At 38.4% G+C, this 19,490-nt stretch overlaps 1 protein-coding gene across 1 annotated transcript; it reads left to right on the forward strand.

The window, feature by feature from the left end:
* Positions 1 to 1,210: 1,210 nt before the first annotated feature.
* On the forward strand, positions 1,211 to 18,953 carry LOC149713215 (uncharacterized). The gene is made up of 9 exons (XM_089847383.1): positions 1,211 to 2,583; positions 8,807 to 9,297; positions 9,367 to 12,070; positions 13,585 to 13,841; positions 14,195 to 14,387; positions 14,917 to 15,086; positions 15,738 to 15,832; positions 16,161 to 16,304; positions 18,535 to 18,953. Exons 3-9 carry the CDS (start codon positions 11,942 to 11,944, stop codon positions 18,765 to 18,767), a joined length of 1,221 nt encoding a protein of 406 aa, XP_089703509.1. The 5' UTR covers positions 1,211 to 2,583; positions 8,807 to 9,297; positions 9,367 to 11,941; the 3' UTR covers positions 18,768 to 18,953.
* Positions 18,954 to 19,490: the final 537 nt, after the last annotated feature.

A 19,490-nucleotide genomic window follows, 5' to 3' on the forward strand; every position in this document is an offset into this window, starting at 1 on the left:
AGGCTCCAATTTTAGCCACATCGTAGTATACGATAGGCTCTTAGTTTGGCCCGAGCCGTAGTAGCTGTAGTAGTAATAATAATAATAATAATAATAGAGGCTTTTAATAGGATCAGTCTACAAGTCGTTAGACTTGTTTACATAGCAGTCCGTTTTAAATTAAAATATGTAGAGATAAAACAATATGTCATTTATTATTTTAGTTTTGGGTCTTTTGATTTTAAATGTTTAATGACTAGGTTTCTGAATTCCCTGGATGATTTAACCAGTTTGAGTTCGGTTGGCAATCTGTTCCATGCTGTGATGCCATTAAATTTAGTACTTTTGTGACGAAACTTGTTCGCAGATATGCCTCTTGGTAAAACTACTTGGTAGTAGTAGTAGTAGTAGTGGTATAGTGGCCGGGGTTGTCTCTTTCGTTATCGTTAGATTTTAGCTTAAAAGGTTATGCGATAGTACCTCAACCCATCCATAGGGGTAACTGAGCTCGGTTAGAGATTTTCTTTTAATTAAAATTATTCTTGGTCGCAGCCGGGATCCGAAACCGGGTCGTACGCAGCAGTACGACACGCTACCACTGAACCACGAAGGCTTCGAAGAAATAGCGAGTTTTCTTCCTTTAATTTATTTCTGAAGGGTCGGGAATGAGGAAGGGCCCTATTTATTTGTGGGGTCGGATACTTCTGTCTTTTGGTCTTTATATTTCTTTTCTTTTTATTTATTTGCTAATTAAATAGATAACGATGTGGCTACTATTAAGGCCCAGCCCTTGGGCCATCTTGTTTAATTCACATGATGTTGGAAATTGTGTTCGTCAACAGAATCATATCGTGCAAAAGAGTCCTGGCTCACAAAGATAAGCACGTCAGCAGTGTAGCGCACTCCTGTAAGCCCAGCATTTGGGTGGCAAAGTTTTAGGTAGCACGATTTAGTCAGATTTCAAGAAATAATTCCAAAAATCAAAGTGAAACGAGCGTTGAAGGTGCTATTCCCAGACCCGAGAAACGAATGAGTCGGAGTCATTTTTAGCAGACTTTGATTTCCCGTGGAAAATTCAATTTTTGATGAAATTTCTGTCTTTAAAATTTGTTAAATTTGTTTAATAGTGAGTTATTCTAATGGTTTTACGTATATTAATACCCTTGATATATTAAAAAAAAAGTTTTTTTCTGCTTAAATCATATTAAACAAAAAATAATAAATTTTGTATTTCCCGTGCTCTAATAAACCTTTTCAACGTAAAAAGAGGGTTAGGCAACCCTCAGTATCGGGACATATAAGGGGGTTGATGCATTGCCATCTCTGCGCACTCTTATGATACAAAAAGACTAAGGCGCAGGCGCCAAGAGGTGAGATGGAAGGCAGAGTATTACCCATAGATATATATACGGGTCTAGATACACTTCCCCTCTGTTAGGCCCTTTAAAAAATGCGGAGGTGAGAACTAGCAGTCGACGCTTTACGGCGGGGGAATTCGATCCAAACGCCACATATTGAGAGTTTCAAGAAACAAAAAAACGAAAAATTCGAATATGAAAAGAGCGGGGAATTCAAATTAGGCTTAACTTTTCAAATAGCTTTACGTATTTTTGATCTCCTTTATACGTGTAATTATGTTCTTAAGTGAAATAAATAGTTTTTATGTAAAAGAAGTAGTGTTTTTAATGAAATGTTAGTGAAATAAGGCATTAAAGATGGTTAACAGTTGAAAGGACAGGCTATTAGACACAAACTTTCAAAACTGGTTTTATTTCAAGGGCAATAAAAACTACATAACCTTGTTAACTAGTCTAATTAATTAAATAAATGTAACAAACTAAGATGAAGAAGACTTGATTCACTAGAACAATGATTTTAAGCCTTCGACAAAAAAATCAACTATTTTTGGTTTGAAGCAACAGGTTTTTATTTACAAAATGATTTACTTACGAACAGAATAAGAGGACCTCCCCTTCAGATTACGAAATAGTTTTACTTTGAACAAACATTCGCTTAAATCTCTTTAAATATCAGCTGTTATTGCAAAGCATCAGCACGCCCGCTGGCAAAAGTTATTTATCCAATTTTTTAGCTTTCAAAGCTCAGCGATAGATGGCGCACTAGGTATCTTCCCCCGGGAAAATCGCGTCGACTGCTAGCTGTCATCTCCGTATTTTATCCGATTCAGTAGGGTATCTAGACCCGTATATATATCTATGGTATTACCCCAGTGTCTTTCCTTCTTAGTTACATCGAAATGGTCTATTAATTGAAACTGTTATTTTAAGTGATATATTTAGTGCAATCTACCAAGTTTTCATTCGCGTAGAGATAACGTGCATCACACATCGCCTAAGCCCTGAATAGTTTCTCACTTACTGTTATTTTAATTTGCTATTGTTAAAATGTAGCGTTTAATAAGCATAATCACATATTTCTTCTTAAATGAACAATGATTTCTATATCTAAATTAAGCGTTGTATCTTTTCAGGGGCGTACCTGTAATTTAAGTTATCTATTAATTTATCAAACAACATTTGACTAACTGATAAAAGTGAACCAGAAAATAAGAATATAATCACAAGCTGTAATATCGTATACACGGTAAGCCAATAATTATATACTCCTTCAGAGACGATTCTTTCATTAGAAACTAGCTTAATTGTTTAAAAATGGGCTAACTCCTTTTTGTTTGCATTTCAAAAGTGCGTTCAGCCGCATATACCGTAAAGTTAGCTTATGTATGTTTATAGGTAACCGTATTTTCATAATGAACACTGAAAACACCTTTCCACGTGAAATATTCAATCGCGAATCCTAATTAACCCAGTCCCAGATTCTACTGGGTTAGTTTGCTTAGATTTTTAAATTTTATTATAGAGGTATCGTATAAATTTACAATTCTATACCAGGGATAGATTTACTTTTGGTCTGGCGTCGCTAGGCCTTTTTTGGGGGCTATTGTTGAAGTTTCCAATCAAGTAGCAAACTACACGACAGTTTATAAAAAAAAGGAACGCAAACGTTTATTCAAAACTCGAAAAACATGACAGACTAAAAGAATATCAGATAACATTGGGTTATATAGTGGAAATAAAAAACAATAGCAGCTTTCAATTAATGATCATAAAAAACCTACATAACACTAATCATAAGAAATAAGTCTACATCAGTTAATCTTCAACACTCGTCCTTGATGTTGACTTCTTCGTAGGTACGCAAATTAAATTGCCTGCACAAGCGGGCAAAGACTTCGTTGCTCAAAGGTTTGGTCAGGATATCCGCAAGCTGATCTCTGCTCGGAACATACGCAACTTCTATTCTTCCATCTTGAACCAATTCACGTATATAAAATTGACGAATGCTAATATGTTTCGTGCGTCTATGAAACTCGGGGTTCCGTATCAGCTTGATGGTTCCGACATTGTCGATACGCAGAATTGGCACGTCTTTTTGGTCTTTGTTACCGAGGGCAGCTCTGATGCCTTTGATCCAAATTATGTCCTTGGCAGCTTCCGTCGCTGCAACTAGCTCGGCTTCTGTTGTGGACAGTGCGACTGATTGTTGTTTACGGCTGGCCCATGTAACCGGTGCTGATCCAAGTAAACAAAGGATTCCTGATGTTGAACGACGAGTTTTATCGCATCCGCCATAGTCAGCGTCACTATGAAGATGGTTTTGAGCCACGGTACTTAAGAAAATACGGACTGTATCGAATCGTGCAACGGGTGCGAACGTCTCTTCGTAATCGATGCCCTCCCGTTGCTTGTAGCCCTTAGCAACAAGCCGTGCTTTAAACTTAGCGACCATACCATCTTCGTTGTACTTGGTACGAAAGACCCAGCGATTTCCGATAACTTTCTGACCAGGCGGAGGATAAACCACTTCGTAAACCTCGTGATTTTTCATAGATGTCAATTCAGCATTAATTGCCTTGAGCCATTGTTCCTGGTTTCCAGTTGATCGGGCTTCTTCTATCGTCGTAGGTACTGCGTCGCAAATCAGCAAGGCTTTTTCTCTAGGAGGACAGAAATCGCACGGTAGCACTCTCTTTATTTTTTCTCTATCTCGAAGTATACGTCCAGCTGCTGGTTCTTCTTTTGACGCAGAGGGAAGGATTCTATCCAAAGTTTCGGGTGGGGCATCTTGCTCGTCCTTGCATGCGATATCATCTAGTTCTTGACTGACCTCGGGCGTGTGCTCGTCCTGGCTCGATACGTTTGCAGGACCACACACCATGGGATCAATAACATACTTCTCAGGAGTGAATTTAACATCTCGTGACCGCAACACATCATTTAGTTCTGGAACATAAATGCGATATCCATCAGCGTTATCTTCGTAGCCGACTAGGAATCCCTTATAAGCTTTCTTGGCCAATTTCTTTCGTTTCTCTTTCGGTATATGCACAAAGCATTCAGTTCCGAACACTCGAAAGTGTTTGATCGACGGGTTTGGTTTGTTGGTCCATAGCTCGTAGGGGGTTTTTCCAGGTACACGCGTTGGCGCAGTACGATTCAAAATATAGACAGCTGTGTTTACTGCTTCTGCCCATAGCTTTGGAGGCAAGTTTGACTTATTATGCATCATAGCCCGTACGGATTCCATGATCGTACGATTTTCTCGTTCTGCAAGACCATTTTGTTCCGGCGTATAAGGCATTGAAGTACGGTGATTCAGTCCAACTTGCTTTGTCCAACTTTGGAATTCTTTATTTATGTATTCGGTCCGTAAGTAATTCCTTTACATTGTGACCGTAGTTCTGACAGATGGCTAGATACTCCTTGAAACATTGGACAACTTCTGATTTCTTCTCAAGGAAGTACGTCACTCGTAGACCGGAAAATTCGTCCTTAAAAAGTAGGTAATAACGTTTTCCCTTCATCGATGGCGTGGATGCCGGTCCCCAGAGGTCCGAGTGTATTCTATCACCGGGTTTTTCTGCCTTGTCCAAGCGCATACCAAATCCGCTGCGTGACATCTTGCCATAAATGCAACCTTCGCATAGCTGATCTGTCTTCTGGCCAGTTATGTCATAGCCGAGTGTTTTCAATGTTTTAGCAACATGACGTATATCTTGATGTCCCAGTCGCTCGTGCCATATCTGAAGATCTACTCGCCTCTCATCAGCCGCAAGATGCGCTGCCTTAATTGGTGATTCAACGGCAACGTCGAGACGAAATAAGCTTTCTACCTTTCCCGGTAAACAAAGTACTGTTTTTCCTTTGACGTTTTCGTAGATTCCGCACGTGGTGGCCGTTGCCATAAATTTCAGATTCGAATTATACTTGAACGCGCTCTTCAACGAGAAAACATTGCAGGCAAAGTCGCTGATATACCAGACATTATGAATGAGTTCCCGGTGTAATGTCTTGCCGATCCAAAAAGAAATTTCTATATCACCTTCGCCTTCTGCCAACATCTGTGCTTTGTTTCCGACTTGAAGAGCCTCCGGTGTCTCGAACTTCCGGAACCGTTGAAACTTCGAGAAGTCGTTCGTTATATGTTGAGTGGCTCCAGAATCAAAATACCACACTTCTCTCGACGTTGAAGTCGCAACCAAGCTGTTTGCCGTGATGAAACCTCCACCAAACGAGCTTGAAGGCCTTCCACTACCCTTTCTTGGGTTCGGGCATTCCTTTGAGATATGTCCAAATTCGTTGCAATTGTAGCATCTTGGTCTGTATCGTCGATTACTTCGTTTCTTCACTTGTTTTGCAGGATGGTCCCCAGACATATTTATCGTGTTACTTTGTCTAGTTCGCAAAGCTACCAATCCAGAGGACTCGTCGAAAACATCACCATCACGAGTCGCTCGTCCAAGGAGTAGTCTCTCAAGTTCGGCAACGGTTTGTTTTTCATCTGGCAAAGTGTCCCACAGCATGCTAAATTCACGATACTCATCCTGCGGTAATGATTCGAAGACGCAGGCAATCAGGATACATTCATCGAAGGATACATCTTTCTCTTTCTTTCCTGTCGTCAGAATGTCTGCCCAAAGTGAACGCAATTGAGCAAGGTGCGTGGCCATGTCCGTATCCGTCGCTTTCTTCGCTCTCATTAGCTGAGCAAGATGTTTCCGTAGACGATTCGACGATTTCTGCTCGAAGATTTCAAGGAGCTTCTCCCACATTTCCTTGGGCGTATCACAGTTGGTAACCATGTTCTGGACTTTGACTGTCATGGCTGACCAGATGATAGTTCGCGCCGTGCTGAAAGCAACTCGGTATTTCTTCTTCTTTATCGTGTATGCAGTCTGGGCTTCTGCGTCTGACGCACCGCTTGCCGTTGTTGGTTCAGTCCACTCGCCAGTGATGATTTCGTAAACATCACGCATCGTGAGTACATCGACAATTTGCCTCTTCCAACTTCGCCAGTTTTCCGGACCAGACAGTTTATCAAGCTCGTACCTCGGAATACCATCCATGATTTTGCGTCAACCGGACCCGGAACCAATTGTTAGTCACTACTTGATTAAACGTATCAGCAGAGTTAAAACGTGGCGCAGTGGAAGCGTGCTGGGCCCATAACCTGTTGAAGTTTCCAATCAAGTAGCAAACTACACGACAGTTTATAAAAAAAAGGAACGCAAACGTTTATTCAAAACTCGAAAAACATGACAGACTAAAAGAATATCAGATAACATTGGGTTATATAGTGGAAATAAAAAACAATAGCAGCTTTCAATTAATGATCATAAAAAACCTACATAACACTAATCATAAGAAATAAGTCTACATCAGTTAATCTTCAACAGCTATAGCCCCCCAAATTCCGAACTTAGGCCCCACAAAATAATCCGTAAACCCTACCAAAAAATTGCTGTTACCAACCTAAAATTCAGGAGCAATTTGTAAAAAAATTTCAATATCAAACAGAAAAATTTTGAAGAAAAAACAGATGGAGACAAGTAAAATGTTTCACGTTCTTGCGATGGGAGTCCCAATAGTGTGGACTAAAAGCTAACCAAAACTAAAAATTAACCTAAGACGAGTGAAAATCCTTCATAATCGGTTCCGTAGTCTTTATCTATAAAAGGTTGTATATCTTTAAAATACGAATAATTTTACGTTGACACAAATTTACGGATAGTTTTAAAGGTCTATACACATTTTCCAATGAACCCATTATGCAATTTTTAGCTACATCGTAGTATACGATAGGCTCTTAGTTTGACCCGAGCCGTAGTAGCTGTAGTAGTAGTGGCTGGGGTTGTCGCTTTCGTTATCGTCAGATTTTAGCTTAAATGGAACTCGATAGTACCTCAACCCACCAATAGTGGTAGCTGAGCTCAGTGGTCGGACACTTCTGATTTTTTTAGGGTCTTTGAATTTTTTTCGTTTTATTTATGTGCTAATTAAATAGATAACGATGTGGCTACTATTAAGTCCCAACCCCTGGGCCATCTTGTTTATATTAAGCTCTTAAAATAACTTTAAAATAGTTTGCCCATATTTAGCCCCCCCAAATTTCAAACCCTAGCGACGCTACTGAATTAGCTTTGGAAGTAGGAATGGAGAACAGAGTAATCTGGGCGCGCGTCAAAGTCCCGGACCCCCTTCCACGGGACGGAGGGGTATGAAAGAAGAGGCGGGTCATAGCGACAGAGGTAAAAAGGAATTACGTAACTTTCGCCGTGCCCGTCATCAAAACGTAGTTTAAGTTAGCCAATAAGATAATTTTAACTTTTCGTTGCGTGTTGGAGGGAGCGGCTCTTTACTGGGCTATGAGTCGGACTGAAGTAAATACTAACCGTTGTCCATTCCTACTTCTAAAATTACATCTATCCCTGTCTATACAAATTTCTCTAGAAGTTATGATCTAGTAACCCAAACGTTAATGCGTCTAAATTCCAAGTCCAACATCCGAAAAGATCCACAATCATGGTCTCCTGTATCCGATGGAAAGAAATACAGAATGCAAACAGATCTTCTAGACTTATAGGAATCATCTGTTATAACCTCCACCGAAGCCTCTCTCAACTCGGCGTTGGAGATTATTTTAATTGTGGCTGCGACCACAGGCCGCTCATGCGGAATTTTAGAATAATTCTGCAAAAAGATTCGCTAGCTAAAAGGGGCGTCTTAATTTTTGTAAGAGCCAGTGGGCACTGTGGGCTAAGCAAATATGACGTGGAAAACATCATTCTGGTAAAAATTAGATATAGGCAGAGGCTAGTAAATGTTTTTTAAATCGAATATTACTGGGATATAGTTATGGTGACATCAATACCCTTTTAAAAATGTCCCCTTTCTAGTCTCATCAGCTATTGGTTTTAGAAGTGGAAAGATTGTCACCTCCCAAGTAAACCTCATTTCCTTCCCCTGCTTACACACATACTTAAACCTGTATAATCACATCCTTGCCGAGGTTCACTGACCCACTCGCATTGAAACCCTCCAAAAAAAAAGAAAAGTGGAAAGATTTTTAAGCTCCAAAAGGGAGCTTTCGGAAAATTCTCATCGCCAATAAGTTCATATGATATGTTCCATAAGTTTGTCTCTGGTTACTGAAAGCTTGTTATGAAGTGACGTAGGTGAAACGTCATAGGCTCTCGTAAAGCGACGCCTGGTGAGGCGCTGTCAAAAGGCTTAGTATTGCAGAATAAATTTGAAGATGGGCTGCAAAACTCTCGCGTCGCTCTCGAACTAGCATTACGAAATATAGAAAGTGTCATACTTATGGAACATATCTTATAAACTTTTGCTCTTAGTAACTCCCAGGCGTTATTCCCTTACAAAATAACCCTTGCAGAATGCGAATTTATAAATTTAGTTATACCTTATTTTTTTATGACTAACTCTCAATTAACCAATTCCATATCCAGGGATAAGCGTTAAAATACTACCCTACTTGGAATCGTTAAGTGCACAATCCAATTGAAAAATTTCCCAGTTTAATGGAGGATACAAATAAACAGCGCGAAACTCGCGGAAAAGGAAAACATGAGACAAAAAGCAAAGAAGAAAATGAAGAACTGGGGGTGGAGAAAAAACAAACTTATTACACCGAAATAAGCACCCGGAACAGAAACTGCGGAAAAAATGCAGGTTGCCAAATCTTCAACTGCGGGCCAGCGTCAAATGAATTGTCGAATGGAAACATCCGAATAAAATCGATTAATCAAAACAATGGAAATCAATCGGGTACTCAAATCTTCGGCTTTTGGCCTCCGTCAAATACAGCGTCGAACAGCAAAAGCCAAATACAATCGAGTAGTCAAAAATATGGGAAACCATCGTCGACTAAATAAGAAATTGAACGTGAAGAAAGTGCAATGCGAGGACGCGGCGCATGGATTGCAGAAACAATGAAGGAGTTCGTAGGCCAAACTTTGCCAATCAAATGATTTTAAATCGATTATTCTATTAATAATTACTGTTCAAGATTTGTCTTCCAGGTAACCAAATTTATATGACAAGCACTATATTGGGTGAAATTTTCTCGAAGATGCCATAAACACGGCACGTGATGAGTTAAACATGACGCGCGACATAAACTGTATCATGGAAGACAGGGTGCAACGTGATTACTTGGAAATGCAATTATCATTAAATTAATCATTAAATCTAATTCTATTCATTAAAACTATTGAAAGATATGCCCTGTTTTTTTTATTTCGCTATGTAGATAGCCGGTGTAATTAGAAGAAGATAAGATAAAAATCACTTGTTACGTTATACAAAACAACGAATTATGTAGCTTTTCTTTATCTGCTAAAATGTATACATGTTCTTCATAAAACCATAATTTATTTTTCAATTATTAAAAAGTTTTAACTCAGATTACAAATTGTAGCTAACAAAGTAAGTACGTCGGGAGTGTCACAGTGGGGCGCACTTCTGTAAGCCAAGAAATTGTTGCAAAATGAAGTTAGGCTTTGCGAGCTAAAATCACAACTTTGAATATTGATTAAAAAGGGAGTGGAACATTTGTATAGTCCATCTATAGGATAGTGTGGAGTAACATCCGTATATAGAAGAATTCAGTCTTAGACATTACCGTCGTGGGCATACTTCTACACATTTCGTACCCTTCTACTGAGTAAAGGTACAAACGTTTTTAGATTGAAGGCTGTTGAAATTGTCTAATAATTCTAAACAAGCTGGTTTCTCAGTTTCAAGTCGTACTCTTCATGGTTGGATATTTCCTTGTTTTAGGGGCCAATGTTTGGGGGAGGGGCCAATGTTTGGGGGAAGGGCCATATGTCCGTAACCAAATGTTGTACACCCCATGTTCTTTGATACTTTCCACTCAGTTGAGCACAATAAATACGCTCCTTCATTATTGATGGACTTTTCAAAAACACCCTGTATAAAAGGTTCATGTGTCATACCGCATGTTTCGTCTTAAGACGACAAAGTACTGGTCAAACACCAGACTCTATTTTGCAACCAAATTTTCGAAATGGTTTATTACAACTAAAATGTATGGTTTTTGCAAAACTACATTCAATTTCCTAAGTGAAGACATAGTTGACGAATCTTATCAATAGATAGAGGAAAAACTAACAACATATTTTCTTAATGAGTTCCTCAACGAAAACTACTTTTCGGTTATGCTCCTCAAAAAAACAAGGAGTTTTATACCCGTAACTCTACTTTGTGGTTATACATGTATAACCGGTTTAATAACCCGGGGACAAACCCTTTCGCGTAGAGTTTGCAAGTTCTCTCCTACACTTTCTCCACTTATTAAAAAAGATTTTTTTCCGTAGTGTTACCCGGATTCTCATTACCGTAAAAATTTGCTAAGGTTAACGGTAATAGTTAGTATAGGGCGCTGTCGGTTAACTGCCAACCCCTCTAAGTTACCCTCCTGTAAATAAACCATAGACTTAGTTAGTGCGGACATTCCTTCCTAGATGAAACTTAGATTATTATTACTAACCAAAAAATTAAAAAACATATGAATATACCAATAGAATTCTCGGTTGGATTTTCCCAGACACTATACAGGTTTCGCTCTACATGTACTCGTACGTGCCACTATTAAAACCGCACGCAACTATATTGCTTCGTCATTAAATGGGATATTTTACCTTTAAAGAAACAGTGGTGTTGACGAAGTGAAGCATTTCTGCTTAATATTCGTTGACAACTGGGCATTAATTTAGCGTTTTTACCTAAAGTAAGAGTTCCTATTTTAATATTTTTCGTTCACTTTCATTCTGAGGCTATAAAGTTCAGAACGAGACGGAAAAACGTGATCAAAATGTGTCCTCGTCTTCAGAAATGGATTCCAACCCTTTCACTCGGTATTCAGTCTCCAAGAATCCCGAATAATTTCCTCCATCTTAAAGGAATAGTATAGTACAAATAGTCATTAAATTTTTAAATCCAAACCAAGACAATAGTGGTTCCTTATACTGTATATTCAAGCCGGCAAATACTGTGGCGTGAGGACGCAACATGCTGTATAGAGCCAGTGAGTGAAACGAGGGGTGGGTGATGCGCCAGTTTTATTTGTCTTATGAGTAATATTTTCGATTCACAAAAAACAATATTTCTAACTTATTAGCTAAATGTTTCACTATTTTAGGTATTTAAAATTATCTATACCTTATTGCAATCGAAACTAAACGTTATTATCCATTTATGCTAACCTTGAGTTGTCATTAAAAATTTTATTTCACTTAATTTTTACCCTACCCTCTTCTCCAAATCCAATTCCAATCAAATGATATCATTTATATTAGAAACACATGATAATCTAAATATATCAAATTAGAGTTAACAAATTAAACAGTGACGTACATCTAAAGCCATTTCGCGTGAGGTTAAGCTTATCGAATTTCGTCAATAAACACAAAAGATATAGCTATCTGCTGTTAATCAGGAAAAAATATGTTTTCTAATCCCTTGTTACATTGTAATACAAACAAGTAACTTCTAGGTTTAACTACCTGTGATGATTTACTATTAAAACGAAGCTTCAGATCAAAGTGAATTCATTTGGGAAAATGGAACGAACCGATGTACTTTTCGACGTCTGCGTAGTCGGGGCTGGTCTGGTTGGATCAGCGGCCGCTCGACATTGCTCGATCAATTCAGGGCTGAATGTTTTGATTATTGGACCGGATGAACCCAAAGTAAGTATACATTTTGAACAATAGAGCTGGGAGTCTTCATTTTTAAGTACACCTAGGATGCCGAATCAAAACTTTAAATCCCATAAAGCATAAGTTTATAAGATATGTTCCATAAATATGACACTTCGTAATGCTAGAGACTTACAGCTCGAGCTACTTCGAGAACGACAAGCGAGAATTTCAGACTACACTCGGTTAGTTTTGTAGTCCATCTTCCTATTTAGTCTACCCTAAGCCTTTGATAGCGCCTCACCAGTCGTCACTTTACGAGAATCTATGACGTTGCACCTACGTTGCTTCATGACAAGCTCTCAGTAAACAGAGACGAACTTATGGAACACATCTTGTGAACGTATTCTAATACAGAGACGAACTTATGGAACACATCTTATGAACGTATTCTAAAAGTATACAATTTGATTTCGAGAATGTTTTTCGTCGTCCTTCTGCACAGTATACTAAGGGAAAGTATAGCGAACCAAATTACTTATACCAAGTTTGCACTAAGAAATTTATGAGCATCAAGAACCAAAATATTCTAAAGCTTAGTTCCCACTTGACCAAAAACACGACCGAAACACTGAATGAGTACCTCTGCTTTAAAAATATTTCCGCAGAACGCGACCGAAACTGCTTTCGGTTGGACAGAATTGGTGTTTTATTTTTACGCAAAGGCCGACGTAAAATTATAGGGATAACAAATCGAAATTACTTTGGTTTATAGTAGGGGAAATTTGTTTATGCCCAGATTTAAGTCTCGTTTTCGATTCTCGAGTTGCCATTCATGTTGTGAACTTTTGAGTTAAAATTATCTGACAGACAATTGATTTGATCGCGAGTCGCCATTAACACGTCACCCGCGTGTGCATGTAGTACACGTGTGATTTACAATCGGTAGTTACTTTCAGTCAAGTAGCATCATAACTTAACGCCTCAAATTCCCGCAATGTTGAACTATTTTTGTGGGAGAGAGGGTAAAGATAACACGCTATATCAGAGCTCTGAAAGGTCGACAATATAATTTAGAAAGAAAGCGCGACTTGGCTTCGTAATATCACTGAAAGTTCCGGTAACATAACATTATACCTTAATAGAACGGCCTTTTTCTAAATATAAAAGGAAATATATAAAAAAAGAAATTAATGATCTCTTATTTGAAAATCATTAGCATTTAATTAGTCATAAAAACGAGGACTACTGCGCCGCCATTGGTTTAGTGGCGTCTATTAAATCGAACCACTTACCCCTACGGCAGTGTTTGGATTCTGATAGGCTGAGAGAGGTAAGGGTAAGAGAGGTTCGATTTAGCAGACTAAACCAATGGCGCACAGTAGTACTCGTTTTTAAGATTAATTAAATGCTTTATTTTGTAATAAGAGACCATTTTTAAAATTTTTCCTTCTATATTTAGATAAAGGTCATTCTTTTAAGGTGTAATGTTACGTAAGCTGGGCTTTTCCTTTAACAACCAGAAGCATATTATTTCAAGCGTATTGCATATTTTTCTTGAATAGGAAAATGAAGTAAGGGAAATTTACGGGTGTCATTATGATGAAGGACGAATTACTCGAATTTACGATCCAATGCCGGAGGCCCAGATTCTAAATAGTCAAGCAATTTCCAGATATAACGAGATAGAAACTGATTCGGGTATTCAATTCTATAAACCAATCGGATGTTTGTTCTACGGAGAAAGAGGAAATCGTATGGTAGACTTGGCCGTGGAAGAAAAGTCACTTCTTCTCAACATCACGGAGGATCTGTCATCGACGTAAATATATTTTCATTCGCAAAAACTTTTAATGATTGGTTTGGGGTGTGGGTAATGATTTTTGGATATCGAATCGGGTAATCAAAAAATTTGTTGTCAAGTATTGGTGCGGGTACCCGATATTTTTGTAATACCCGCACATGGTTTAAAACGAATTTAATAGAGTAATGTCAGTTCTACGTATGCAAACGTCATACCCTTCTATCTCTTAGCTCAGTGTCATCCCCCTACCACGCGCGTACAGTATCCCCTCTTACAAAAGCGCGCCTAGAGGGAGGGATACACCGTCTACTCCCCTCTCTACCGACACTACTCTATTGAAGCTTTTTTTAATTCTTTGATATTTTCTAAAGTTATCCAATGCTGAAGCTACAAAGTGACGAACTGGCTTTTTTGGAACCAAGCCCAGCTGGAATTATTAGCCCACGAAAGCTAGTTGCCGCTCAGATAAAAATTGCTCAAAAAAACGGATGTACCGTGGTTAAAGAAGTTGTTGAAAGTGTAGAAGAAACACCAGATAATAGATCCGAGTTTCTTGTTTTAGAAGTAAGGAACGCCTTATATCCGCGAAAATACATTTTAACATAAGATAATAAACTTCATGAGACCAGCTCCTACTTTTCGGCATAGACTCTAGTTCTGAAAATTGAAATACATTTGGCCTCGCTTCGAGCTAGACAATTTTTATGAACACTTGAGATAAGACGTTCCACTGATAGAATCTGACACGCAATGCCCTCAGCCATACGTAGTTGGTCCATAGGAGTCGTTATTACCTTTTTGTCTTAAAGGGACTCGAAAAAAGGCAGGGGCGATTGGGTAAAAATTATTAGAAATACGTCACAGGCACCAAGATCCAAAGACTTTGTATGGAGTGGGACTAAACACCTAGTCCATGTTTTTGCGAGATTTCAGGCCAATTCCCTGAAGTGTTAGTTTTCGAAATAAAACAAACTATAGGTTTCTGTGAACCACGCCTTTCCTCGGTCACGTGCCTCTAACGTATTTCAAGTAACTTTACCCACCCGCCTCGACCTTCTTTGGAATATACTTTTCAACCCTTTCTCTCTTTTAGTTGACAACGTCGACAGGAAAAACATACAGAAGCAAGAAAGTTTTATTGTGCACTAACGCCTTTACCAATTTTAAAAGTTTGCTACCCGAAGGAAAGACGGCTAAAATGGGATTTAATAAGTCGGAAGTAGCGCTTTTACAGTTATCACCTGAAGAAGCAAACCGGTTAAAGTATTACATACAAACATTTTATTTTGTGGCTACGAACCGTTCATTAACTACGTCACGACAATTTTTAATTTTGAACCCCTTCTTTACTGTCATCAAAAGCTGATATCCACTTTCCGTGTGGCGTATACGTTGAAACCATGTGGGGGTTAGGATTGTGGGACGCTCTGAGCAGGCAAAGATTAGGAATTCTAGAATGTCAAGGACATTAATTGTCTGAAGCCAGGCGCGTGTGGAACTTAGATTTTTATTTTTCAAGTATGTAAAGGCCACTCGAAATTTTAAAGGACTATTTTAAGGTAGGAGCATGGATCAGTGAGCACTTACAGAAAGAGGCACTGGCTATCGGTCGTACAGTTCAGCACGTGTGCAATTAGCCCAACAGTGAAGAAAAAACTCGAACTTTGTTGCCCGAAAACTTGGCCTACAGAAGTGCGCCACACTCCCTACTCCTTTCCCTACTTCGGTCATGCAGGATGTATTCCCTAAACCTCTATGCGCCAGGATCGAAAAATAACTTCATTCGTGGTCCTATTTACAATTACGAAGTACTTAGTACTTTCCATGTACGCTGCAAAATTGTGTGACGTAGTTTATGAAAGTTCGTAAAAATACGCGTCGTTGAAATTATTTAAATCTAAAGGCATATTTCAGAACTATTCCAGCGATCATATACGGACGTGTGACAAAAAATGGGAAACCAGAAAAGTACAGCGTTTACGGAACACCGCCCTTGGTCTATCCTGATGGTTAGTAAGATACTTTGGAAATGAACGGTAGTTTTTCATTAGCTCTTTGAGAGGGAACTACGTGAAATAAGAAATAGTTGAGAAGCCATAAAGAAGTATAGTTAGGTTCAGAAGGGTTCCCTTGAACGGATGTTATTGTTAAGCCTCGAGGGAAGAGAAAAAAGCGCGCAAATAGCAAAATGATTTTTGTAATAACAACAACTTCTGGTAATAATATTGTTTTATCAAAGATATTCAACGATATTAATATTTACCTTTAGTGGTCTTGGTTAATGAAGAAAAATCCAAGTTCATTATTTATTAATGTACTTTCAACAACTTAATATAGGAAAAAATTACTTGAAGATTGGATGGGACGATCCTAGCAGCGGATATATTTATACTCTCGAAGAGATGATAGAATGGTATAACGCTAAAGACCCACTGCCTAGACAGGATCAAATAGTTGATATTGCCAAAGAATTGTTTCCAGGTAGGCATAGAGCATAATAATAAATATATTTACTTTGGTCAAACCACCGTTCTTCGAACACCGTGTATAATCACGAAGATAATTGGTGGAATTCATAAACGTCGAACGCAACGCAATTTAGTACAGACACTGGGATTGCGCAAAACGCCGCCTTAATTGTACACTACATTGCGATGCGTTCCGCGTTTATGAATTCCAACAGGGATAGATTTAATCTTAGAAGTAGGAATGGAGAACGGTTAGCATTTACTTCAGTCCGAGTCATAGCCCAACACTTAACGAAAAGTTCAAATTATCTTATTGCCTCACTTAAACTACGTTTCGATGACTTTGCTTATGGGACGGCGAAAAATACGCCCTTCCTTTTTACCTCTGTCGCTATGACCCGCCTCTTCTTTCATAGCCCCCACCCCGTCCCGGGGAAGGGGTCCGGGACTTTGACGCGCGCCCAGTTTACTCTGTTCTCCATTCCTACTTCAAAAATGAAATCTGTCCCTGATTTCACCAATAGAAACGGGGTTGTTTTTGGCCTCTGAAATGAGTACTTTGAAAACCTATTGGGAAAGAACTTGGTACAACTAGACCTACAGTGTTCGCGTACGATTTGTGACGTCGCCCTAATCCTGTACCTCCACTTTCAGCTCGAATATTTATTTTGTTCAACCCGTAAATCGCAACGACTTTTCGAAGGTTTTTATCCTAATCTTATGATTGAATTTAATAATAATAATCTGAGCTTTGAGATAGGACTGTTCACGAGCCGAGCTGAGCGAGCTTTTTAAAAGCTCGGCTCGGCTCGAGTCAAAAAAACGGCGGCTCGGCTCGACTCGAGCTCGTGAACAGTTCTACTTTGAGATGAATTCAATTGGTTGGGACGCACACTTGTCTATAGTTGACTACTACTAACTACATTTTAGACCTATTCCAATCGGGAAGCCCTCAGATGAGCGGTTCCCGTATGAGCGGATTCCATAATAGCGGTCCTCATATCAGCAGTTCCCTAAATAGCGGTTTCCCGAAATGGCAGTTTACCCGTTACAACAGTTACCGATACAGCGGTTCTCGTAAACGCGGCGTACCATTACAGCGGTTCTCGTAAACGCGGCGTACCATTACAGCAGTTCTCTAAAGAGCAGAAAAACAGGAATGCGAAAAACGACTGCTCTTTTTTATGGTGTACGCTGTGTTATATGAACTTAAATAGAACTAGGTCAGATATGGTTAGCTTCGAGTTGATTATTTGAACCCCCAATAGTGTTAGGTTAGGTTAGGTTAGGTTCGGTTCGGTTCGGTTCGGTTAGGTTAGGTTCGGTTAGGTTAGGTTAGGTTAGGTTAGGTTTGGTTAGGTTAGGTTAGGTTAGGTTAGGTTAGGTTAGGTTAGGTTGGGTTAGGTTGGGTTCGGTTGGGTTTTTTAGGTTTTGTTTTGATTGGTTAGACTTAGGTTGGTAATATTTTGGAAAAGGTGTAACAATTTTACGCCTTTTCCAAAATATTGTTGTTTGTCATATTTCACTTCCCAAATAATAATATGTCTTTTCCAAAAAATTACTCTTTACAATTATCTACTTCCGAAATAAAATAAGCTTTCTTGAAATATTTTCTATTCTGGTATTAGAATTGTAAACTGATACAGCCTGAAGAATAGTGTAATATTTAAGTGTACTTTAAAAACACGATCCGTTAGTAGGTCATATTACTGACTAAATGATCACAGAAAAAGGTAGTTTTCGAAAACAACGAATATAACTGTATTGTTAAGAAATACTCGAATCTGAAGACAAACACTGCTATTTCCCAAAATAGCAGCCGCTATTTCTAAAACAGCGGCCGCTATTTCTAAAACAGCAGCCGCTATTTCTAAAACAGCAGTTTTGAAGAACGCCGCTGTCTTTTTGGAATCGCGGCTGCTATTTCGAGAACTGCTCTACCGGGAACTGCTCATACGAGGTACACCCATTCCAATCGCCTGTTCTTTGTAGTAGCAATTTTTCTAATCAATCTGAAACTTCATCAAAATCTGTGAAATTCAACATTATTAGGTGGTGTTTTTTACCACTTTCATATACGTTCACACCACCGCGCACAGAAATTTAGAATGGCCTTAATAAACTAAAATCGTAATTTTCAATACAATGCCTTCATGGTTTAAGATCCATGCTTGAACTATTCTCTCCCAATGTAAACTCGTCAATAGTCAATTATGGAAAGATTTTTTTCTTTATAATTTTAGGATTGAAAATCGAAAGTGTGAAAGGTATGACGTGCAGTACTACAGCGTCGCCCACCGGTCTGCCCTACATTGATATGGTGACACCTAACATGGGAGTAGCAATTTGTGGAAATGGAAATTCGGCAAAGAGCTCTGATGAACTAGGAAGAATAGCAGCCAACTTAATCGCCAAGGGTGAATGGATCAGTGAAATACCACGAGATAAATTTCAAATTATATTTAACGAAATATAAATATTATTGCACATCGATTTTACATTATTAACTAAAATTTAAATTTAAAATTATATTCAACGCAATATAAATATTATTACACATAAATTTTACGTAATTAACTTAAATGTCTTACTGTATTGACACTGTATGAAGGATTTAAAGAAAATATTTTTAAATGCAAATAAAATTTAGCTTACAAAATGGCCGATAGACTCTACTACGTTAATATAATTTATTGGGTTTAAAATTTAGGACATTCCAGGAAAACCAAATTGTAAGTGCCGTTAGCCTATTTTACCACATATGAAAAATACAGTTTTTTCGTTAAGAAGCAGCGGTTTTAATCACACTATATTTGAGAGAGGTATTCCAGATTTGGTGAATTTCGAGCTAACAAATGGGGATGGATTCGTGCTTCTTGAGATCTTTTCTAAATGTCCGGAAATTTTCTACAGATGTGTGTTTCAATCTCTCCTATAGTGAATAATCAATTTAAATTACAATTAATTTCCAATGACAAAGTTTTATTTAAAACATTCTCTTATCCAAATTTAAAATTAATAGTTTTAGAAATAATAATAAAATAAACCCAAAATAAGGTTGGCCGTCTAATTTAGGCCTAAAACTCAAAATTCACGAATCTAAGATGATTATACCACGAAGTTATTAGTATTTCTGATGAATATAACAATGAAAAATGAGATAATCATCATTAATCTTGCATATTCAGAGACTTCATGA

This window comes from Phalangium opilio, unplaced genomic scaffold, assembly GCF_054372755.1.
Source record: "Phalangium opilio isolate 3A_F unplaced genomic scaffold, DU_Popi_V2 ptg000009l_1, whole genome shotgun sequence".
Lineage (NCBI taxonomy): Eukaryota > Metazoa > Arthropoda > Arachnida > Opiliones > Phalangiidae > Phalangium > Phalangium opilio.